Source organism: Botrytis deweyae (assembly GCF_014898535.1).
Source record: "Botrytis deweyae strain B1 chromosome Unknown BDEW_004, whole genome shotgun sequence".
NCBI classification, from domain to species: domain Eukaryota; kingdom Fungi; phylum Ascomycota; class Leotiomycetes; order Helotiales; family Sclerotiniaceae; genus Botrytis; species Botrytis deweyae.
In genome coordinates, this window is record NW_024066211.1 from 543,754 (window position 1) to 566,979 (window position 23,226).

At 43.0% G+C, this 23,226-nt stretch overlaps 12 protein-coding genes across 12 annotated transcripts; 5 read left to right on the forward strand and 7 right to left on the reverse strand.

Annotated features, from left to right (window-relative positions):
- Positions 1 to 101: 101 nt before the first annotated feature.
- Positions 102 to 2,292, forward strand: EAE98_002165 (uncharacterized protein; the record flags this gene model as incomplete). Its single annotated transcript, XM_038949784.1, has 4 exons — positions 102 to 814; positions 875 to 1,375; positions 1,448 to 1,924; positions 1,983 to 2,292. 4 exons carry the CDS (start codon positions 102 to 104, stop codon positions 2,290 to 2,292), a joined length of 2,001 nt encoding a protein of 666 aa, XP_038813523.1.
- A 539-nt stretch (positions 2,293 to 2,831) lies between these two features.
- On the reverse strand, positions 2,832 to 3,551 carry EAE98_002166 (uncharacterized protein; the record flags this gene model as incomplete). Its single annotated transcript, XM_038949785.1, has 1 exon — positions 2,832 to 3,551. The coding sequence occupies one exon, from the start codon at positions 3,549 to 3,551 to the stop codon at positions 2,832 to 2,834; it is 720 nt and encodes a 239-aa protein (XP_038813524.1).
- Positions 3,552 to 3,871: 320 nt separating this feature from the next.
- On the forward strand, positions 3,872 to 5,871 carry EAE98_002167 (uncharacterized protein; the record flags this gene model as incomplete). Its single annotated transcript, XM_038949786.1, has 3 exons — positions 3,872 to 4,037; positions 4,090 to 4,516; positions 4,566 to 5,871. 3 exons carry the CDS (start codon positions 3,872 to 3,874, stop codon positions 5,869 to 5,871), a joined length of 1,899 nt encoding a protein of 632 aa, XP_038813525.1.
- A 525-nt stretch (positions 5,872 to 6,396) lies between these two features.
- Positions 6,397 to 7,681, forward strand: EAE98_002168 (uncharacterized protein; the record flags this gene model as incomplete). Its single annotated transcript, XM_038949787.1, has 2 exons — positions 6,397 to 6,740; positions 6,811 to 7,681. 2 exons carry the CDS (start codon positions 6,397 to 6,399, stop codon positions 7,679 to 7,681), a joined length of 1,215 nt encoding a protein of 404 aa, XP_038813526.1.
- A 3,523-nt stretch (positions 7,682 to 11,204) lies between these two features.
- On the reverse strand, positions 11,205 to 12,438 carry EAE98_002169 (uncharacterized protein; the record flags this gene model as incomplete). Its single annotated transcript, XM_038949788.1, has 2 exons — positions 11,205 to 11,893; positions 11,943 to 12,438. 2 exons carry the CDS (start codon positions 12,436 to 12,438, stop codon positions 11,205 to 11,207), a joined length of 1,185 nt encoding a protein of 394 aa, XP_038813527.1.
- Positions 12,439 to 12,893: 455 nt separating this feature from the next.
- EAE98_002170 (uncharacterized protein) lies at positions 12,894 to 14,440 on the reverse strand. Its single transcript, XM_038949789.1, has 3 exons — positions 14,123 to 14,440; positions 13,500 to 14,049; positions 12,894 to 13,448 (listed from the first exon to the last, which is right to left on the reverse strand). Exons 1-3 carry the CDS (start codon positions 14,172 to 14,174, stop codon positions 13,055 to 13,057), a joined length of 996 nt encoding a protein of 331 aa, XP_038813528.1. The 5' UTR covers positions 14,175 to 14,440; the 3' UTR covers positions 12,894 to 13,054.
- Positions 14,441 to 15,212: 772 nt separating this feature from the next.
- EAE98_002171 (uncharacterized protein) lies at positions 15,213 to 15,910 on the reverse strand (the record flags this gene model as incomplete). Its single annotated transcript, XM_038949790.1, has 3 exons — positions 15,213 to 15,676; positions 15,735 to 15,852; positions 15,905 to 15,910. The coding sequence occupies 3 exons, from the start codon at positions 15,908 to 15,910 to the stop codon at positions 15,213 to 15,215; spliced, it is 588 nt and encodes a 195-aa protein (XP_038813529.1).
- Positions 15,911 to 16,462: 552 nt separating this feature from the next.
- Positions 16,463 to 18,229, forward strand: EAE98_002172 (uncharacterized protein; the record flags this gene model as incomplete). Its single annotated transcript, XM_038949791.1, has 2 exons — positions 16,463 to 16,570; positions 16,625 to 18,229. The coding sequence occupies 2 exons, from the start codon at positions 16,463 to 16,465 to the stop codon at positions 18,227 to 18,229; spliced, it is 1,713 nt and encodes a 570-aa protein (XP_038813530.1).
- A 22-nt stretch (positions 18,230 to 18,251) lies between these two features.
- Positions 18,252 to 19,155, reverse strand: EAE98_002173 (uncharacterized protein; the record flags this gene model as incomplete). Its single annotated transcript, XM_038949792.1, has 2 exons — positions 18,252 to 18,912; positions 18,983 to 19,155. 2 exons carry the CDS (start codon positions 19,153 to 19,155, stop codon positions 18,252 to 18,254), a joined length of 834 nt encoding a protein of 277 aa, XP_038813531.1.
- Positions 19,156 to 19,482: 327 nt separating this feature from the next.
- EAE98_002174 (uncharacterized protein) lies at positions 19,483 to 19,943 on the forward strand (the record flags this gene model as incomplete). Its single annotated transcript, XM_038949793.1, has 3 exons — positions 19,483 to 19,504; positions 19,580 to 19,849; positions 19,909 to 19,943. The coding sequence occupies 3 exons, from the start codon at positions 19,483 to 19,485 to the stop codon at positions 19,941 to 19,943; spliced, it is 327 nt and encodes a 108-aa protein (XP_038813532.1).
- An 850-nt stretch (positions 19,944 to 20,793) lies between these two features.
- Positions 20,794 to 21,369, reverse strand: EAE98_002175 (uncharacterized protein; the record flags this gene model as incomplete). Its single annotated transcript, XM_038949794.1, has 1 exon — positions 20,794 to 21,369. One exon carries the CDS (start codon positions 21,367 to 21,369, stop codon positions 20,794 to 20,796), a length of 576 nt encoding a protein of 191 aa, XP_038813533.1.
- Positions 21,370 to 22,105: 736 nt separating this feature from the next.
- Positions 22,106 to 22,840, reverse strand: EAE98_002176 (uncharacterized protein; the record flags this gene model as incomplete). The annotated part of the gene is made up of 1 exon (XM_038949795.1): positions 22,106 to 22,840. The coding sequence occupies one exon, from the start codon at positions 22,838 to 22,840 to the stop codon at positions 22,106 to 22,108; it is 735 nt and encodes a 244-aa protein (XP_038813534.1).
- Positions 22,841 to 23,226: the final 386 nt, after the last annotated feature.

Sequence of the window (23,226 nt, forward strand, 5' to 3'; positions counted from 1 at the left end):
CGCGACTTCCTTACACTTTAATTCTTGTTCTCCAGGATCAAGACAACACTACTCCGTTTCACCAGTATCGTTTCCTTAGATCCATTACCAATACAATTAAGATGGATCCCAACAGCAGTAATGCCGGTAATAATAATCCCAATGGTAATCCGATGAACAACCGCCTTCACTTGAACTTCGGAAACGACAGATTCGCGCCAAACGATCGTGCATATCCGACGACCCCATCAACTTTCCCAAATCCAATATTTCCAGGCGGAGGTCAAGGTCAAGCTCAGCAACCACCACAACAACAGCAGCAACAGCAGGCTCAACAAGGCGCACAGCAAACATACAATCAAGGATTCGCGCCCCCCGCAGGATACTTCATGAATAACCAATACCCCCCTTCCTCGGGCTATCCGCAGCAACAAGCTCCTGCTGGATATCAACAGCAGCAGCAGCAGCAGCAGCCCTACCAGCAAAGATCTGTCAATCTACAAAATGACGCTACCAATGGTCTGGCTCATCAGTTCTCCCATCAAAACTTAGGTGGGGGCAGAGGTTCACCATATGGCAATCGTCAAGGTCAAGCATCGCCAGGCCAAAGACCAAGAACTGCTGGAGCACCAGGTCAGCAGCCAGGTTACTCAAACTACTTGAACCCTATGCCGACTCAAGCTTCACAACAAGTTCGTCCAGAATTTCAAGCAGCCCCAGAAAGAAATCCTGATCGATACGGCAATTTGACACAAAACAATCAAAAGAAATGTTCGCAACTAGCTGCAGACTTTTTCAAAGATAGTGTCAAGAGGGCCAGAGATCGAAATGTTAGGTGAGATATTCCAAAAAGATTAATTTTGATACTTGTGCTAAATGATTATCTCTACAATAGACAAAGCGAAATGGAGCAACGTCTCTCTGATCCCAACCAATCCCAATCTCGCCGAGAACAAACATGGTCGAATGCAGGCAAGCAAGAGGGCAAATATCTACGATTTTTACGAACCAGGGACAGACCTGATAATTACAACACATTGAAGATCATTGGAAAAGGAGCCTTCGGAGAGGTCAAGTTGGTGCAAAAGAAGCAAGATGGCAAAGTTTATGCTATGAAATCTTTGATTAAAACTGAGATGTTCAAGAAGGATCAATTAGCACATGTTCGTGCTGAAAGAGATATCTTGGCCGAGTCGGACAGTCCTTGGGTTGTTAAGCTTTTCACAACATTTCAGGATCAAGATTTCCTTTATATGTTGATGGAGTTTTTGCCAGGAGGAGATCTGATGACTATGCTTATCAAATACGAGATCTTCTCTGAAGATATTACAAGATTTTATATTGCGGAAATTGTTCTGGCTATTGAAGCTGTACACAAACTCGGGTTCATTCATCGGTAAGTTGACTGATGATAGGAGGGGATCGCTTCGACCCCTTTTTTTTCAGTTTCAAATACTAATTGAGATAGTGATATCAAACCAGACAATATTTTGCTTGACAGAGGTGGACATGTTAAATTGACTGATTTTGGTCTATCCACTGGTTTCCATAAACTGCATGACAATTCTTATTATCAACAATTATTGCAAGGAAAATCTAGCAAGCCAAGAAACAACAGACAATCAGTCAATCTTGACGAAATCAACCTCACAGTTAGCAATCGAAGTGTTATCAATGACTGGAGAAAGTCTCGAAGAGTCATGGCCTACTCAACTGTTGGTACACCTGATTATATCGCTCCAGAAATTTTCAGTGGACATGGTTATTCCTATGATTGCGATTGGTGGAGTCTTGGTACGATCATGTTCGAATGTCAAGTCGGATGGCCTCCTTTCTGTGCCGAAGATGCCCATGACACATATCGAAAGATTGTCGCCTGGCGTACGAATCTCTACTTCCCTGAGGATGTACAACTTGGACCTGAAGCCGAAAATCTCATTCGAAGGTATGAATACTCTTAACTGTTCTCTCTTGAGTTACTAATCTGACTTTGTGCGCACTAGTCTTGTTTGTAATTCAGAGAATCGACTCGGACGAGTATCAGCAGATGAAATCAAGAGCCATAAATTTTTCCGTGGTGTTGAATTCGATACTCTGCGTCGTATTCGTGCTCCATTTGAGCCCAAGCTGGCTTCCAATGTTGATACCACATACTTCCCAACTGACGAGATTGATCAAACTGATAACGCAACCCATCTCAAGCAAGCTCAAGCTCAAGCTGCCCATAGTGGTGTTCCTCGAGAGGAAGTACCAGAGATGAGTTTGCCATTCATTGGCTACACATTCAAGAGATTCGAGTCCAACTACAGATAATCGTGGTACATCTCTCCACTATTCGATTGAGCGGATCCGCCATGAAGCTGGCCGGCTACCACATAGGTCAAATCATGAATCCCTGTTATTCTATCAAGTTTTCACCTGGAGTGAAGTATTTCTATTTCCTAGTTGTCATTACATGGCCTTTAAAAAGTCAATCTAGCCAGATACCATTGATTGCATGTTCTGCAAGATTACAATTAGACGTCTGACATCTAGCGGGTCTGTTTCTTTTTCCTGATTTTATTTCGACTGGATGCACACATGAGCGAAACAGCCTGGTTCTAGACTTCCGGCATAGGGGTGGGTTTTAAGGTTGGGAAGAACTTTTTAAATGTGATCATAGTGGGAAATATTAGGTTAAAATTGATGTACCTGGGTATACCTTGGGAAACATCTACACTTTCAATCAAAAAATGAAATAATATCAACTACTTGATTACACCGTCCCTGGTGATGTTCCTGTGATCTCATATTATAATACAATTTAGCCATTACTAACTCCTACGAACTCCATGCAATAATGTCCTCTCATTTTATCTGACTGGAGCCAAGCCTGGCACACCACTGTATCTCTCCTCTCTCTCCGTCTTGAACATGATCTGAACCCAAAATTCTTTCAAATCCGAATCCCACCAAGTCCAATACCTTTCATTTGAGCGGTCAATCTCTCTTGCCTGCAACTTGAACCCGCACGTCTCATAAGGTTCCGCCGCTACCAACATATACTGAAAATCCTTATCAGGATCCTCCACCTTCTGCTCGAAAGCACTCATGAACCGGACCCGCGGTTGCACATCTGACACTATTTCGGGATACTGCAACTGAAATAACAACCCCTGCTGTCTTGTAACCGGATCCCGCGTCTTCGTGATCTTATACCCAGGCCTTCCAATCTTCACCATATTTTTGCGAACACTAACTTGCGCTCCTACCATTCCGACAGGTAGACCGGTAATAGGATCAATCCCCGACCGGCCTTCCTTTTCCTCGCGTGCAGCACGTCGTGCGAGATTCGTCTGATGCTTGCGACCCTGGGTATGCGCGAGATAGGAACCATCATTTTGATGCACGGTAAGACAGAGTCGACATTCGAAGGAGCCGACGTGGTTCTTGAAGAAGTAGGGGTCTTTGTCTAGATCGATAGTCTCGAGGGCGAGTTTGCGGAGACGCTCACGACGATCGGCATTGGTTGCACTGGTGGAAGCGACACCACCACCGCCGAATTTACTGCCGGCGCGGTTTTGGTAGTCCATCTTGGGTGGATGATGAGGGCGATGGGGATGGAGATAGGATTCAAGGCTGGTGAGCTTGAAGATTGATGAGTGGTAGTAACCGTGTCAAAACTTCGAACTTTGATATTTAGGAGTATCGATCTGTAGACGCAGTTTCGAAATTGATATCGAATCAAGATCACCGTGATGAAGAAAAAAGCTTAAATGCGTTGTAGAGATGTTGCGATGGTAAAGTGAATGTTGATGTCGCGAAAAAAAGTTCGGCTGTGGTTCAGCCTCTCTTTGCAAGGCTGCAACTTTATTTCCAAACGAGCACAATCCATGAATGAACCTCTTTCACAATGTCACAAAATCACAACTACCGCGTGGGTCAACGGGTATCGTTTCAAGGACAATTATGTACAATTCGATATATTGGGGAGGTCAAGGATACAGAGAAGGAATGGCTTGGGGTTGAATGGGACGACCCTTCGCGGGGTAAGAATGACGGGAAAGGGTACTTCAAATGTCAGTTGTTGTCATGAGAAATCTTTGGGAGTAGCTCCTAATATATACATAGGTTTAAGTAATGCACCAACTCCAGCAAGCTTCATACGTCCTACCAGAAAACCAGATCCCGAGCAGAGCTTTGTCGAAGCGGTATTCCACAAATACGCTTCTGGAGATGGCCTGAACCCGGACAAGCAGATTGTTATATCGGGAAAGGTAGCAGAAGAGATAGGATTCGACAAAATTGCAGAGCAACAGGCTCAGGTACATGAACTCAAAATTGTTCTGGTTGATGGTCAGCGCATCAATAGGGCTCATACTAGACTTCACGATGCCTTCGCTACACCAGTGGTGGCTGAAACGGCGACTGATCTTACAGTCGGGGAAGCATGCCCAAGTATTGTTGAACTTGATTTGAGCAGAAATTTGTTTGGATCTTTGGATGAGATAGAAAACATTTGCTCGCAGTTGAAGAATTTGAAGACTTTAAGACTAAAGTAAGCACTTCCAATATTCTGTTGGGCTTGACTAATATTATTCTTGTAGTGGAAACCGACTAGAGCTTGACATAAGCAGAATGTTAAATGCAATCACGTCAGGGTCTAGTGAAGAAGTTTTCAACATGATCAAGGCTCTGGAGGTAGATTCAACATTAGTTGATTGGAATGAGCTTTGCATACTCCTGCAAAGATTCACTACCACGGTATCTCTGACGGCATCCTCAAACGGCTTTAAAAGACTGAGTTCGCCCATCACGAGTCATTCTCTGGCCTCTTTGACCCTTGAGTATAATGACTTCACATCACTGGCGGATTTGGAGGTATTGACTCAACTCACATCCCTCGAATCTTTACTTCTGAAAGGAAATAAAATACATACAACGGGAACGATGACAGGGCCAGGGGCCGTGAAGTCTTCCACTCCCTTAGTCTTCAATAATAAGTTATCATATATCGATCTATCTTCCAACAAAATCAACAGTTGGGATTTTGTAGATGAACTCGTCGATATTTTCCCTGGCATGACGTCTTTACGAATATCCAAAAACCTAATATATCCGGAAACAAGCGCCGAATCGACAATGGGAAGTCTCAACGAGGAATTCATGTTAACATTAGCACGTCTTGGGAACCTTGAAAAGTTAAACTTTAGTGGAATCTCCCCTCAAGATCGAAATAACGCAGAATTGTTCTACCTCTCCGAGATAGGCAAGGAACTTGGAGCTGTGGACTCAGAGCAGGAATCTACAGTCCTCTCTAGACACAAACGATACAAGGAGTTGTGCGACCTTCATGGCCCCCCAGCAGTAGTGAGGAGAGAAAAAGCAGAGATCAATCCTGCATTTTTGGAAGCACGTTTGATCAGATTTACGTTTTACGTTCCTGCAAACCCTGAGACTAGCCAAAAGGAAACCATTCTAGTGAAAGAGATTCCTAAAGCGTTCAGCATCTACCGAGTCAAGGGGATTGTTGGGAGATTATTAAATCGTAGGCCATTAAGTTTGAAATTGATTTGGGAAACAGGGGAATGGGATCCCGTTGCAGGGTATGAGGATATTGACGAGTATGATGACGATAACGCTGTGGAAAATGCCAGAGAAGCTTTCGCTCCTGTTGGATTGTCTGATCTGAATCAAAAGCAATCCAAGAGAGAAGATTCTAGCATCGCAATTGACAAACCTGTCTCGCAAACTCACGGGCAAGTAGGGGAGTCGAAGGCAGGCAAATTCATGAAAAGAGAAGTGGAGTTGGAGGATACAACGAAAGATGTTGGTCTTTGTGTAGATGGCATGGAGGCTAGGGTTAGAGTTGAATTCAAAAATTCGAGGAAATTTCCTGGCGGGGAGGAGTGAATCGAGATAAGTATATCTTAGCATGCATTTGATACCCGATGGCACAGAGAAACACAGAATAGAGGTAGAGGAGAGCCTCACCAAACTGCATTAGGGCTAATGATTGTTGTTTTCCCCCATTGCATTGACAATCCAATTTACGATTTTGATTTGCAAATTCAATGTTTATTTTTTTGCGTAAGTGTGTGTGTGCTGGTACAAGCAAAGAGAATTTGGACGTTTCTATCGAACAAAGTTTGTTTGAACGACATGTACAAGAAGAGAGTTTCCGGATCCCGTGTTTTTTTACAGTTGATTGTAGAGTACAGAGCATACATTACAAGGCAAACAAGAACAATCGCGCATAGATGTTAAGGTGTGAAAGTCAAATACCTAATTTTAAGTTGTTCATCAACATTATATATCTATCTCTCATACCCCTTCGACCTTTCTTCTCCGTGCTACCCACCATACACCATACATGTCACATTGATCAGACGAACACCCTTGCCATAAACCACCACAACCGGTTGCAAGTAGACTATCATGTCTACTAAAACCAACAAAAGAGAAGCTCCGGCTCAGGACCACACAGTTCAAGGTCTGTCGAGTTCGGCTCAAGGTCCTCGACCAGGCTACTTCATAGTCCGCAAGACGGGACAAGTCGTACCGCTAGTAGCGGTTGATGAACTACCCCCAGGTGTGGATTTAATAGGGGTACCGAGAAATCTAGATTTAGTGGAGACAGGCGGAATGTTGAACTTGGGGTTGCAGGGAGGAGCACAACCTGGTGCTCCGGGTGGTGGGGGCTTTTATGGCTTGGTTGGATTGGAGGGGGATGAAGAGGGAGATGAGTATGAAGATGAAGATGGAGCGGTGGGAAGTAGTGGGTATGTATCCGTTGTCGAATTGAGGGGGCAAAGGGTTTGAGGCGATTGTGTGCTAATTTGTCGAAATCAGATCCGATACTGCAGTTTCTAGTCCTCTTGTGCTACCCATTCGATCCTCCGCGTTGACCACAGCCACAAATACCAAAAATCTATCCACAAAATCACACTCCTCACCGGGCCTGTCAACATCAATCCACGCCCCTTTGCGCAATGCCACATCGACACTAGAAATACAGCAGCAAGGACAACAGCAAACATGTCGACATTGGTGTACACATAATAGAAGATGCAAGTGGGCGGAGAATTGTCGGTATAAACATGAGATGCCTAGAACGAGATTTGAACTTGGGTTGATTGGGTTGAGTGATTGGCCGAGTTGGTTTAAGGCGGAGAATTTGGGATTTTTTCCTGGGTATGGGAGGGGGGTTGATAGGGGGGTGGAGAGGTTGAGAGATTTGGATGTGGGGGGTGGGATGGAGAGGAAGGAGAGGGAGAGAGGTAGTAGTAGGGTTGGGAGAGAAATGGAGAGGGGATCTGGGATGGGAGTTTTGGAGGGTGAGAGGGTACTTGAGAGGTTGAGGGAGATGGAGAAGCTGCTTAGGGGTAAGGTTGTTGTGGGAAAGGGTAGGGATGAGAAGAGGGTGGATACGAAAATCAGAGAAGAGAAGAGAGTTAGAGAGAAGGAGAAAGAGAAGCTCAAAGAGAGGGAGAGGGAAAGAGAAGAAAAAATGGATATCAGAAGAGCGGAAGCGAAAAGGGAGAGGGAGGCTTCGAATAGAATCGATCGGGGAGATTTGGAGGGGACGAGAAAATGGGAGGATGATAGTGACGAGGATAGTGATGATGAGGTGAGTAAGAGAGGAGGGAATAAGAAGGTGTTGGAGCAGGTGGAGAAGAGTAAGGGTTCTGGTGGGGAGAAGGAGAAGTTGGTTGATGTTTGACAAATTCTGTTTGGAGAGCGGAGAAAGCTTTAGAGAGTTATTTTGGGGGGTATTGTGATGCCTAATTTACTTCATGTTCGAGAATAATATTTGGGTTTGTAATTCTAAGTGGAATAAGTGATGTGGCGTGTTGGTAATTGGCGAATTACGCGATCTTACTTTAAATTACACTGTTGAACTATCTACTACGAAGTTTGTTTTTTTGCTTATACTTGCCCTTCTGTTTGTTTCCGGGAAAGTCACTGCATTTTTGTCAGCCTGCTGTTAGGTAATCAAAGCAAGAAAAAGAGAGCCAGTGTAAGATCTAATTGCAAATGAATACCAACGCACTGCCATCAATTATATGCCAAGGTGGTTTCAAATTTCATATGATCAAAGCAAGGTGTAGAGATTCCTGAAGGAGAAGGGAAGTTCGGGGAATAATCAAGGGTTATTCAACATCAATCTTGTTTGAAAATATTGTTGCTAGTTTGTATTTTCACTGTCACTTTCCGTGCGCAACGTTTCATTTTGACCAACAATAATTCAGAGAGCAACATGAACTATCCAAGAGAGGACTTATGCCTTCACTTGTGAGCATGAGGAATCAAGTGCTGAATGAGCGGATGGTAGAGCTTTAACAGTCTCTGGAATTCTATGTTTAGGTACTGGCGAGTGTCGAATCCGTAATTTCTCGCCAGGTTCATGGGCATTTTTTGAATCAATAAATGAGCGCACTAGGAGCTTGTATTTATATTTTTTGATTGAGTGAATCAATGGATTTATGGGGATCTAGTGAAAAGGCGAATAAGATGTGAATCATCGACTTATGGAGGGAGGGTAGTTGCGAGGGTATATATTTTCGTAGATTTGGACCTCTAGATTCTTCTTCAGATTCGGCTAGAGAGACATCTGACACACAGGCTATGGTAGGCTTTGCCGTTTTTTGTAAACGAGCTGAATTCTTCTGCTTTAATGCTGTTGTATATACGAGGAAGTAACATGCAGTGCTGGAATACGGGTGATTTGGTACCTGTAGTTATTGTAGCTTTTGATTTTTCACTGTCAACGATCGTTTTATCGTTTTTACACAGTTTTCTCGTCTTGAAACTATGTTCCAGTAAAAACGTAAGATGGATAGCATACTTAGACACATATTAGACTTCGTGCTGGAAATGATTATCAAAATCTCAACTCATGTCTGGCTGCCACAAAACTATTTTGTTCTAGTAGGATATAATCCTGATTGTGTTGATTATCGGCCAGTAGAAGAATGCCATGCTACTGTTGAAATAACCAAGAAGATCTTTTGTAGAAGAATTGGAGACATTTCTGACGCTTGATACTCGTTAAAAACAAGATGGTATGAGGTGCACAAGTAGGCAACCGGAAATTAAAGTAAATGACAATGAAAACTTAGTATATTAATAACAAATTCAAACTTTGAAGCTACTAAGGCTGTATTTCAAACACTTCAAACTTAGCCCCAAATAGCCTCAGTTCGAAAGTTAGATTTGGTGTGTCCAATGAAGTTTACACTTATCAATTTATACAACCTGGAGACAAAACTGGTGTCGTTATTAAGTGAAAGTTGTTGCTGTTACTGAATCTCGTTTTGCAGTCTGAATTTCATGTTATGACAATGACAGTACAGTGAGAGGTCAGGCAAAGCCCACAACTGAATAGGTTTCTAAGCTCATGACATCATGGAATCTGCTTATCATAGTGTCAACTACGACAATCTCTCCATCATGAGAGATATTTAATGTTGCTTGTTTTGGGTTTCTTATATCGCAAAATCTGCATTACAGTTGTTTTAAACAAAGCTAGAAATCCTATATTCTCTCCCACACAATCCTTTAGTCTGCCCTCCTCCTCATTCACTTTCCCTCGAGTACTTCCTAGTTGAGAGAAAAAGAAAGTCAGAATCCTAGTCGTAACAGACGGTGATTTTCTTTGTATAAAAATAATTAGAATTCAAAATCAGTTTATCTTTCATATCAACCAAAACGAATCATCAAAAAAGTGGAGGGAAAATGCTACTGGTGAGATTACTGTGAAGAAAATCCGAACTACCGATACACATGTAATAGGGTGGCAAGGTAAACCAAGCGTTGCCAGATCAAAAGTCCAGAAATTCGATGATGTGAGTTCAATCCATAAACAACAACCAAAATTAAAGTTTTTTGTCGTCGTCAACTCAAATACAGTAGCACATATCGTCACCAAAACTATCTCAATCATAGCTGCTAGCACTTCGAAACACACAAGCATCTTGCCTTGATCCAAACGCCTCAAGCTCTGCTAAAGAACTGACTTCTCTACAACTCCTAGATTACCATCAACAGATAGTCCCTAGCACTAAACGAACAACAAACAACAGCAAGTCTACAATAGAACCATCCCATCAGACCACAATTATCCACATCTCTTCTATCTTATTCCCTATCGAAAAGACATCCAGAGCCTACCGAACACCCAATACAAAGGAGATATAGAATCAACCAAAAAGCATCCGTAATTGTAAGATTACATCTCATATCTAAACCTCTTCCATGTCCAATCATAGCCATAACATCAAGAGAACTAGAACCATTCGTTTTATATCATATTAGTACCCTAGCATATACTACCTACTACCACCAAATATAATAACACTTAATTATCAAAACCAACAACGAAAATCTACAATTAAGCGAACCATCTCATCTCCTTCTCATTACCCACGCAAAGAAGAACAAGTCCCCAAAAAGATAAAAAAACGGATATGAGTCAGATTTTAAAATTTAGCGATGCCATTACCATTATCATCCTGCTCCCTTAACTATTTCCTTCTCTTTCATTACATAGATAGGTAGGTCTGATGTATCTGCAGTAACCCATCATGCTAAACCCAGACAAAACAACTATTACCTCCTATCTACCTATGTAGATAATAAAATCACTTTTCCACAGATCAACCTTCAACTTGCTAGTCATTTAATACAAACAATACCTAGGTACACTAATAAGAATAAGACTCCCATAAATTAATCAACTAAACTAACCTATGAAAAACATACAATTCTTATCACCAACACGCACCTACTCAGTACTTAAAACAACTACACGTTTCGCTTAGCTCTATGATCATGTATAGTTGAGAGCTCTGTGATCATAGACAATTAAATCCAACACCCGTCTTATCATACTCTAGCACCTGTCATAAATTTACCAGATCTCACTAGATACTGTTTAAGGAATTATTATAGTATTAAACACCGCTTTAATGTTTTGGAACCCTGCCAGACTATTGATTCACACGGAAGCAGAACCTCTACGTGTCCATCCTACACCATTGCATTGCCCCAGAAAACGCCTTGCTTGCCATACTTTCCATCTGATTATCCGAATTGATATCAGCCCATTTCATAAATATTTCATAACCCTTTTTACACCTCCTAGCACACGTGTTATTCCAATAGCCTTCAGACGTCTGGATATGCAGAAGCTCCCTAGGTCATTCTCGCTTTGCGTGCCCTTTTATTCCATGCATTTCCCGTCCTTAAGCATGTGCTATAGAAGTCAAAACTTCCGCCGCATCTGATTCAATAGGTCCTTGGCTCTGCTCCAATGGCGTCAGATCTCTAGGTGAAAATGGAGTCCTACTTGGAGACATAGCCGTATTCGGTGTATGCTCTGTATAGTCAACGCCGCGGATACTGGGTGAATTTGCTTCTTCGTTCATAACGTAATCGACTTCCTCCCGGGGAAGCTTCGCAAGCTCAGCAAAGGCCGCCTTTCTTTTCGCCTCCATTTCCAAGTCTTTTGCAATGGCAACATCAAGTAGAACTTCCTTCTCCATCCATTCGTTCTTCCTTATTTCTTCCATAATCTCGCATTGTTTTCTTAGCGCCTCGCCTTCCTCCTCTGCCCATTGTATTTGCTTTCGTAGTAATTTCCATAGCTCAATGGGCCCTTTCGCTTCTTCTTCCAAAGTAATTCCCAATTCCGGAGGATATGATGTTGCCATTAATGAGGGTTCAACTAAGGGTGAGATATGTGCTCCTGCCATCGGATTTGAATCTGGGAATGGTTTCATGACAACTCTGGGTTGAGGATGTCTAGGTAGGCCTTTTGAATGATCTTGGATATGTTTTGGAATAGGATCGGAAGGACGAAGAGCTTCGGTTTCGTGAACAGTTCGCATATGTTTGGCAAGAGCATCAGAACGTGTGAAAGCGCGATCGCATTCTAAAATACCTGTTAGCTTTGTTCTAAGATCCAGTTGCAGACAACGAACCAGGCAATGCGCAATAGAATGGCTTTTCTCCAGTATGACTTCTCATGTGTGCCTTCAGAGCATAACCGCTTGCTTGTGGTTGACTTTTCCTTGGACAAGCCAGCCATTCACATGTATATTTTTTCGGTCTAGAATCAATGTGATCATGATGTAAATGATCCACCAACTGATCCATATCTCCCAAATCTCCCTTAGTGCAACCAAGCCATGCGCAAACAGTAATTTGTTCATGTAAATCATCTAGAGCATCTTCAGGTCGTTGAACGATGCTTGGAGAGTCTGGAATGTCTCCTTCGGTATCAGTAGAACAATAACCATCTGTTCCATCCATTTTGATACGAGATGTGGCGATGCGCAAAGATTCGTCGCTGCTTATTTTTTGCCTCTTAGCAGGCGGCATGTGAGCATCTGCAGCCATCCGTTCGTTGTCTTCGTCGTCAAATGCGTCTGAGGAGAGATCGGAGAGGGGAGATCCTGGAGGTGAGTCGTCGGCCATGTTGAAGAGATCGAAAGTAACAATTAAATAGTAGAATTGATGACCGTAATTACGTCGAAGCTGAAATTAGGAAAGGTGAGGTGAATTGTGGTGAGTTATCTCGAGTACAGTTGGTGTTTAAAGAAGCTTTGCGAATATGCAGTTGGGTTGCACTGAATGATGTCGGTCGCGAAGCATCAAAGCCAAGAGCTTGCGGAAGTTGCCGTGTAGCTCGCAATTGTTAATCATCCATCCACTTTTCTCAATTGGACCTCTGAACATTTTCTCTCTTCAATAAAATATTCTCAAGTACTCTTCGTCTCGTCAACTTTCTCAATTGCAATGAATTTTGTTCGGGAGACATGGCAGCAGTACTGTAGCTACCTGCGAGACTCGAGAGGGATGATTATTATATAGGTAAGCTCATACTCTATCACATTTCTTTTCTTCTTTTCGCGATGATGAATAACCCTCGAGTTCTGCAATTCGGAATGAGACAGGCAACTGTATCTATAGGTCGACAGAAACACATTACACAATTTATTCTGAGCTTTACAATTTAATCTGCATTCCTTGTGTACTACTCTACTTCACTCTTGTTACATGATCGCTAACTTCTCTCCACCTATCAAGGCTTTTAACCTTCTAGTTGTCCTGATGAATGTTCCGGATAACGAGCACCTGAAACTGGGAACTGTTTTGTTATCAAATCAAGTTCCGCCAAATCGTCTGCACTTAAAGAAATCGCCTTTGAATTCTCTGCGATACGATCGACTGTAGTGGCACCAGGAATTGGGATGATTTCTGGATTGCCGTCTTTCTTGGAAATAGCTGTGAGCCAATTGATCGCAATTTGAGCCGGTGTACAATTCTTTTGCCCCGCAATCTTTGTCACGGCATCGAGAAGCTTCTTGTTATTGTCAAAGTGTTCCTTCTGGAATTTTGGAAACGTTCGGCGTATGTCGCCCTCGGGGATATCTTCTAGCTTTTGAATTGCACCGGTCAACAAACTTCGGCCTAACGGTGAGTATCTGTTTTTCATTAGCCATACTATATCATCCATAGAAACCAGAAATACATACGCAACAACCAAAATATCATGTTCTCTGCAAGCTTTGGCAACCCCATTTTGGAAAATATCCAACGTGTTCAAAGCAACCTCAACCTCACAGGCCACAATCTTTGTAACCTTCGCGGCCCTCCTGACCGTCTCTGCCGAACATTCACTTAGAGAAATGCCTCCAATCTTCCCCGTCTTCACATATTCCTCCTCCAAAACCTTCATCGTAACCTCAATTGGGGTGTTCTTATCCACTCTTGCACATTCAAAAATATCAATCTTTTTCTTGCCCTTCAAAAGTGCTAAACACGTATCCAAACTCTTCCTAACGCCTTCTGGACTTCCATCGGGAACAAATTTCTCGAGATTGATACCACCTTTGATACTCAAAACAACTTTGTCTGCATCTTCTGGATACTTCTCAAAGTAGGCGGCGCAGATGGTGAGGGAATTGTATTCAGGAGTTCCGTAGAATTGGCCCCCATTCCAGAAGTTGCATCCTTTGTCAAGCGCAGCTTTCAGGGTTTTAAGGGATTCTTCGAGGGGTTGAGGCTCTGGGCGCCAAGAGAGACCTGGAGAAGGGGAAGTTAGTTTGGAATTGAGATGGAGAGAAGTTGAGAAGAGGGGCGAAGAGGAAACACAAACCCATCATGCCATATCCAATGGTACCAATGTCTTTGCCGAGTAATTGAACCATTTTTGCTGATTTTGCTTGTCTCGCTGAGGGGCTGAGATTTTGTGTGGTATTGTAATTGAGTGTTTAATTTTGGAATTGAGGTTTGAGATTTGAGATGTGATGGAGGGGTAGCTCAAACAATTACACAAGTGTTCAATTGTAGGAATGGTGGGGTAGGTAGGTAGCTCTTGCTGGAATGCAAGAAGTAAAATGGGAACGTCTTATTGTCTTTATATATTTCATCTCGCCATGCAATGCTTTATCGACCTGCCCAAAGGGTTCTCAGAATACTTGCCTAGATAGGTAGATTTGTAATATTTAATCAGATCATTATATCATCAGTAATATTCCGATGCAATCAATCATGGGAAATCCACTTCAGCATCATTGGTAATAGGGGCGGTGCGGCTATTGGCGAGCTCGGGTTTAATAAATTAAATCCATGAATACCTACGAGGTCGATAATGAAAATGTACATGTGCAAGGTGGAGATTATTGTGAGTTTGAGATGTTTATTAATGTGTATGGTAATATTTTACTGTTTGAGATATACTAGGGTATTATACTTTGGCATCGTGAATACATGCCAATGTGACGACGCAACACCAAAATGACTTCGGACTACGGACAATCATACGGAGAAAAGGTTCTTGGCTGAGTCTATTTCCCATACTAACTTTTATTGTGGTGATGGAATTAAGGAACAATCGAGGAGATAATTGAAGCAAAGATCGTTAATGCCGCGCTTTGTTAGTATGCTGCTGACTGTAAAGTTTCTAGCCGTTCCAAAACGAGGTGAGGGAGCCGTTGACATGAACATGGGTATGTAAGGTGGTGGGATGTCCGAGTATGTCTGAAAGTACATCGACAACTTGAATCCATCCAAGCCACATCCGGAGTGGTATATAAAGTCTCAGCATAACCTTGGAACACCCATATATCATATAACTCTCGCCCAGTTCACAACACCATGTTGCTTATAATATATATCTTTTACTAGAGGTAGTCGCCGTATCCAACTTTTGTTACATTCCTCAGCAATTCAGCCATCTTCGTCCCTCAAAACCCCTTCAAAATCCTTTTTTCAACTCCCCACAAACCCCTCCTATTAGCCCTCTTCCTGGCACTAGCACTCTCCTGATTCCCAAAGGGAAACCCACTCGTCCTCTTATCCGCACCAGTCTTTTTACTAATTCTTCCATGCGATGTTCCAAAAAGTAAACACCAGCCTCCAATCGCAAATAGAGCTGTCGAACCAAGTGATCCCAATGCAAATGCAAAGGTACCCATTGTTGTGTAGCGCGCATAGCAGTGGAATGCTATGAGGCCGTGATAGAGAGTGCTAATGGTGAGAACGGGGACTGCGTAGGGAGCTTTGGGATCGCTTTCGGAAGAGGTGACTGCAGAGGAAGTACTGTCGGATATTGAAGATGTGAGGGGAACAGATCCGGTCAAGAGAGCGGTTAGTATACCCAAGGTCAGTAGGGTGAAGCCAAGTGACCGGGAAAAGTATTCTTCAAGAGCTAGGCTTTGTTAGAATGTAGTTTTAAGGTTGAATAGAACACAATAATAGATACTTACTAGTAGCATCTCGATACTCAGGTGAGAGCATTGTAATTATGATCGTGGGTGATATGATTAACGGGAGGGATTGTAATGCAAGCCATCCTGCCGTTCCATACGTGTAAGAGTAAAAGACCTATTTAGCAGTCAGTAAACTACTCTCAGCATTTGAGAGAGAAAGTACATACATCCATGATTGCTGTAATTATTCAAAGGAGCTTTGTTTGTATCCTCAAGCCTTCAGTCTTTACTTATTAGATATCAATATTGAAAGACTTCAAAAGTACAAGTTTAACTACGAAAGAAAGGTCACAGTGCCTCTTATGTGCATTCAGCTCTAAAAGCTCATCCCAACATCTCAAAACCATTAATCTTACGTCATTGTTCTCCTCCCAAGGCAGCAATACGATATATAAGGCATCACTGCATCTTTAGTGAGGGGCTGCTTTCTACAACCCTTGTCAACGCCACCATCTCCGTGCTCCGATCCTCGCAATCAGTTTTGACGAATTATCTTAATTGTGATTGTAAATGATTTCCAATCTTTGAATTTTTGTGAAGATAACGAGACTCATCCACCTTTATAAGATTCATACATCTCCGACATCTAGATACCTAATACTTATATAGTTTTAACTTTCCAAACCTACTCGCAGAGACAGAAACCTGGACAATATCAACATTACAAGAATAAGAATTTAAAAGAAAAAGCGGCGCATTCAGCGTCCGCACCCCTCATCGGAATCATGAGCGCGATTCTTTCAGCAGACGATTTGAACGACTTTATATCCCCAGGAGTCGCATGTATAAAACCTGTTGAGACTTTACCTGTTGCGAGGCCTTCTGCGGATAATGTATGTATATTCTAGTCCTTCGCCCCTCGACCTGATTTTAATGTGTCTGTCTAGGAACTCGAAATATCCTTCAACACCGACGCCCCCCTTCCATCTGATTTACCCCCTGCGCAAATATCTCTCACAGACTGTCTCGCATGCTCAGGATGTGTGACATCCGCCGAAGCCGTTCTCGTATCCTTACAATCGCATGCTGAAGTATTATCACAATTAGATTCGGCACCTGGTCTTCGCCTACATAAAAGTGCGACAGGTATAAGCGTGGAGGGACTCGAACAAGGAGGAAAAATATATGTCGCAAGCGTGAGTCCACAGTCGCGAGCAAGTATTGCGGCGACTTTTGGAGTCACCGAACGAGAAGCAGGTTATATGATTGAGCATCTACTCAGTGGACCAAAGGGGATAAAGAATCGAGCGGTTTATAGGAATGCATTTCAATGGGTAGTGGATACGAATATCACAAGGGAGGCATGTTTGGTACTTGGAGCTGAGGAAGTTATAGCTTCTATGAACGGCGCAGAAGAAACCAAGAAACCTATTCTGACATCTTCATGTCCTGGATGGGTATGCTACGCGGAAAAGACACACCCACACGTTTTACCACATTTATCACGCATGAAGTCACCACAAGCATTGATGGGAACTCTTATTAAGACGACATTGAGTCGAAAACTTGGCATTTCACCTGAGAGGATATGGCATGTAGCGGTTATGCCATGTTTCGATAAAAAGTTAGAAGCTAGTCGAGAGGAATTGACCGACGCCGTTTGGGAAGGGACTGGAACCCGGGGCGTTAGAGATGTTGATTCTGTTATCACGAGTAAGGAGTTACTCATGCTCGCAGATTCTAGGCGTATCGACTTTTCCAAATTACCTCGGACTCCATTACCTTCATCCTCGCACATACCATTCCCAGATCCAACATTAAACTCTTTTCTTTTCCCATCTAATCGCAGAAGTAGCGGCAATGGTAGCCGCGAGGCTGGTTCTTCTGGTGGAAACCTTCATTATGCCCTTCATTATTTTGCATCGCAGCATAAGGGATCATCCGTCCAGACAATCAAAGGCCGTAACGCAGATGTTGTGGATTATACTGTTGTCGCAGATAATGGCGACATATTACTCAAGGCGGCTCGATACTATGGATTCCGAAATATACAAAATCTTGTTCGACGATTAAAGCCAGCCAAGCCGTCTCGAATGCCAGGTGGTAAACCAATTGGAAGTGCCAGGCGGCCGAATGGTAAAGCTACTGGTCCCGATTATACGTATGTCGAGGTCATGGCTTGTCCGGGCGGATGTACTAACGGAGGTGGTCAGATTAAGGTTGACGATCCAATAAACACAAGTCGATTAGAAGGTGATGCGAAACCTGGTCCACAAGAACAGAAACTGTGGCTGGCCCAAGTCGACGAGGCGTACTTCTCTGGAGAAGAAAACGCTGAGTCTCCGAGTGTAGATGGACGTGATGATTCAGTTGAAGGAATTTCACCTTCATACATTAAAGATACCCTGTTGCATTGGGCGACAATAACAGGCCTAGATCTGGATAGATTGGTGTATACGACTTATAGGGAGGTCGTCAGTGATGTCGGTAAGAACGCTGGTGACGCAGAAAGGGTGATAGAAATCGCCAATAAGATTGGCGGAGGCTGGTAGTTGATGACTCTAGAGCAGAAAATCAACTCATTTTTCCACCTCGATTTGTGAATTCGAATCCTCTACCTGCCGCATCAGGTCCTCTTGGTGCTCTAATAACTTGTTCGTTCTCTCGTGATGTTGGTGTAGATGTACCTGATCCTGGTCGTGATCCTTCTCCATTTCTAGATGTCTTTTGTATTGTGAACGATCCGGGCTTGGGTGTATAGTTCGGATCAAATAATTCTTTCTGTCCAGTTCTACTATCTGGCTTACTATCAGGTCTCCGAACATCATTTCCTCTACCTCTTCCCCTTGCTTGTAGAGGGGGTGTTCCATTTCTGGGAGTATTACTACCGCTACCCCCTCTCCCATTTCCAGAATTACTTCTTGGTGAAGAACTTGTCCCTAAGATTCTGGCTCTGGCTTCATCGTATTTTCTTTGCTTTTCCTCTCGTTCACGTTGCGCCTTTTCACGCAGTTCTTCAGCACTTGGTCCTGCGACAATTACTTCCTCTTCTTCCTCTGCTTCAACTGTGGTCGTTTTACCAGTACGAGGATCTATCTTAGTGACTGTTCTGGGAGCGGGCTTTCGAGATAGAAGTGTAAGAGGGGCCTTGTAAGGTGTAGCTAATGGGACAGGTTTCGCCAGATTTGGAGGGAGAAGGAATGGAAATTGTTCTGAAAGGCCGCCTGGAGTTTCGCTGTTGAGTGAACGTGTTAGTTATTTAGAGCGCAAAACAATATAAAATGTAAGCGTGTAGCAAAACATACGCAGATTCCCATATCTTCTTGTTAGTCTCCGCATGTTTTGCTAATCGTTCAGCCTTGGAAATTTTGGGTTCGTCCTCGACCGCTTTTTTCGATGTAGGTGCTGCATCCCATGCATCGGCTTGAGATTCCCAGTCGTCGTCCCAAGCACTAGGGGCCGATGTCTTTTTGCTCATATTCTGTTGGATTTCGTGAAGTTTCGTATTAATTTTTTTGCTGGCGAATTGAGTGAAATGTGGTGAGTTGTGGAGGGATGATGAAAATGGAGGGGTGTACATTTTGGGTTTGCAAGGGATGTGGCTTGGTGTAGGGGTACACCACGCTAGTGCTGGCTAGTGTAGCCTGCAGGGCAAGGCTGTGGGGTGTTTATTAACTTCAGAGCTTCATTTGTTCTAATCTCCGATTGTGGGAAATATATTCACTGCCATCAGACGAATAGATCTGCCCTCTTGATACTTTCCAGCCTATAGGTTCCCAATACGGTGGTGTAAAAGTCTACCAAAATGTCAGCACAAGAATCTCCAGGTAAATAAAAGCTTCCATCCTCCAGCCCCAAGTTGGTCAACCCCAAAATCAATCATCTCACAAGCTCCCTGACAGATCAACAACAACCCGCAACAGACGCTGAGATCGAAGTTTTCTCAAGCCAAGAACCTCATATACAAGATCACGCAATGGAAGCTCCTGACTCTCCACCCGATCTTTACTCTGCCCACAACCATTCCAACACACCAGCTACCACACCTTCTAAGAGCGCTGCTCAGGAAAAAGTTAATCATGGTGCGCCTGGTAGTTCGTGGAATTCAAAGAAGTTTCAGGAGGAATATGATAGGGCATGTGATGGACTAGTTGACAAGAACTGGGATGGCAGTGAGTTTCTCCATGCAAGTTGCCGCGAGGGGTGGTAGAAATGCTAATGTGAATGGCAGAAACCAGATATGGTGACCCGTTGTTGCCGAAATGAGGAGGCTTTAATGACTAGGTGATGGGCTACAGCGTGGATGATTTTTTATGATAGCATTGTTGCGAAGCAGTTGAGGCAGAAGATATGATAAGATGCATAATGGCTTGGGAGTTGGGAGGATTTGCTGGCGTTTTAGGAAGAGTAGACGGGAGAATGGCAAGGAATAGTCTCTATCTGCTTAGAAATGGAGGTGTAGTACATGCCTCATTCTACAGTCTGTCTGATATCATCGTGTTTTCTATTTGATATGTTCACTCTGCTGGCTGGGGTAGTGTGATTATCTCCTTCTAATTGTATTATTGCTAATATACTAGAAGATTGCGAAGCCAATCAAGATTGAAGACTCAAGCTGCAAGTGCAAAGCACGTCTCGACCCAATCTAAATTTTCACTGCTAATCCGCCATCGAATCGTTAAGCTGTATTGCCACATCAAAGCCCACTCTGGATTTCTTGCCATGTCATAGCCTATTTATCATCCGTGCTAGGAGCAAAAGCCGCCAAAAGTTTTTTTCTTGCAATGATTTCTAGAATTATTAAAAGTTGGCCGAGTCATTGATTTGAGTTATACCGTTAAAACGTACCAAGCATTGGGAGAAAATGGCTCAATGTTGTGAAGTCTCCAACCCATCGGCGGATCTCATTGATGCTGTCACAAACTATGTTTTCAAATATCAGTACACTTTCACATATGTTGGTATTCTATGAGATAACGGATGATTTGCCATGTAGTCCAAAGTTCGATTCAAATGTGAACGATCATGTAGCTATTGTTGGACAGAATTTAGAGATTACTCACTGGGAAGTAAAGAAATTTCTAAGGAAATTGGCCACACCTATCCTGCTGGAGCGCTAGTCTGAGTCTACGTCTGGGTCTATCTCCGCAGAAACTGTCGACTTGCGTTTCTTGTTTTGGACCTCCTTCGCCTTGCTTTCGAGCACCCGGTCGATTAGGACAAGCTGAAGTTCAAGATTTGGAACTTGAACTGGATTCGGATTGGCATCGTAATGGCTTGGTTTTTTTGTGAAGAGTTCGACAACGAACTTGCAGTTTTTTATTAAATGGACTTTGAAATCAATATCAAATCTAGAGTCGCCGTGGTAATTGAGCAGGCGCCTACCATTTGAAATGCTTTCAAATACGATACCATCTGTATACCCACTGCGGTTCCAAAGTTCCAAGGGCGACAACGGGTTATTGTTTCGCTCCACCTGCAAGTAAGGGAGGAAGACCATGCCAACAAACACGATGAGCTTATCAACATCGAAGAAGTTGACGTGACCCGGAATAATCAAGGTCAATGTAAGGACTTGAGCCAAGTACCTATGGTTCTTTGGGAAGGTTGGATTGTCTGAAAAGAACTTTTCACAGATTACAATCTGTTTGGGATCAAGTGCAATCTGGGGTTGTGGGAGTGTGGTAGCCATGTCGTCTGTTGCGGTTTTGACTGTGCCGAGGGGTAACAGGTGGCTTGGTTGTTCAATGTAGTGATTGAAGTTTGCTGAATATTCTTGAGTGGTAGTTGGCGAAGATGGATCAGTTGTTGTGTTGAGAAAGAGGGTGGAGGTGATATTAAAGTTGGGAGGTGGACTAGTCTATGAGTAGGCCGCAAAATTCTTGAGCTAATAGATATTCACTAGCTACTCAGTTTCAAATAACTTACCTAGATATGCTGGAATTTGAAATAATTGAGTACGCTTTTTCATTGCATTTGTTCACCTCAAAGTCATAATTTAATGTCTAATGTTGCAGTTGAAATCGGTTTAATGCAGAAGTTTGTCTTCACTTTTGATTGCAATGCTACCGACTGAAATGATCATTCCGCAAAACTTGCTTCCTGCCAACCATACTTCCATACCATAAGAAGACCATCGCGTAACACTGCAATAATAATCAAATTTTCCAGGTTGAGAATGCTAAACTCAAGCTCTCTGAAGTATCCGAGCCCCCAAACATGTCGCTGTCATTTTAGACGTCCATAAACTCTGAGACCTCCCCTCAAGTGTATTCCAGCAGCCCATCCAATGCTCACAAATTGACTCTCCGTGTGATGTAATTTGAAAATAATACCACCGAAAGTCTGTGATATTATCTAGCTGCGTATGTGTGTCAGCAAGTTAACACTCAAGATGGGCTGTCGTATCATACCTCCTGCGTTCAATTCTATTTTGGTGCACCTTTCCTTTTTTTGCTTGGCTGGTCGAGACTATTAGATCCATTTGATGCGATATTACTACCGCCGTTGGCTACAACTTCGATCACGGACTTGATGGATCCTGCCAACTCCGAAAGTTTGCCTAGAACTTCACCCTTGACCTTATCTTCCATCTTGCCTTCAACCTTTTTTGAGACATGAACCCTTGCTTTAGCTTCAAGTGCACGATCGACGAGAACAAGCTGAAGCTCGAGGTTTGTACGTGGTGTGAGTAATGGGGTAACGGCCGGGGCTGGTATGGATTCTGCTGGTTTCCTGCAAAGTTCGAGGAGGAATTGACAGTTCTTCTCCAAGAATCCTTTGAATTCGAGGTCAGGTTCAGAGCCGCTGTGGGAATCTAACATTTGGCGACATGAAGATGTTATACTCGGAACACATTCACTGTAATAATGAACATATCTATGCATCCAAACTGCAGGTGGAGGCAAAGGGTCATTGTCGCGGTTGCTGATAAGACGTGGGAGGTATATCATGCCAAGAAACCTTAAAAATCCGTTGATATGATGGTCCTCGATAGGATTGGACTGTATACAAATTAAGGCAATCGTAAGAATTTGGTTCAAGAGGTTGTGATCTTTTGGGAGTTGGGAACATCTGTCGAGGAAACTCTTTTTTCGGCGCAACTGCTGCACGTCTTGGAAGGACAATGCTGTGCCTTCTTGGGTTGAATCGATCGCGCTCATTTTGCTCGATCTGTTTTTGATTGTTTGATATATTACTGGAATTTTCAAGTCGATTGAGCTGTCGTCTTGAGAAAGAAATGACTGTGGTGATGTTTGATTGAGGTCGTAAAATATGGAAGTCCAGAAATCAGAGGTTATCTAAGAAAAATTTCCTCCAAGATTATTCGGCAACGATTCAGTTTTTTAATCGAATTATGTTTTATACTCACCCTTTCGACTAGATTGACTTTTCAAGTGGAAACATAGATTCTCGTCGATAAAACTGAAAGTGATTGTCTGGTGTGTGTGGATGTGTTCGTCACCAAGATATTGAATGAGTTTTGCGCGGATATCATTGCGACTATAATATGTTCTGCGACATGAAAGCTGTGTGTAAATATAGAAGT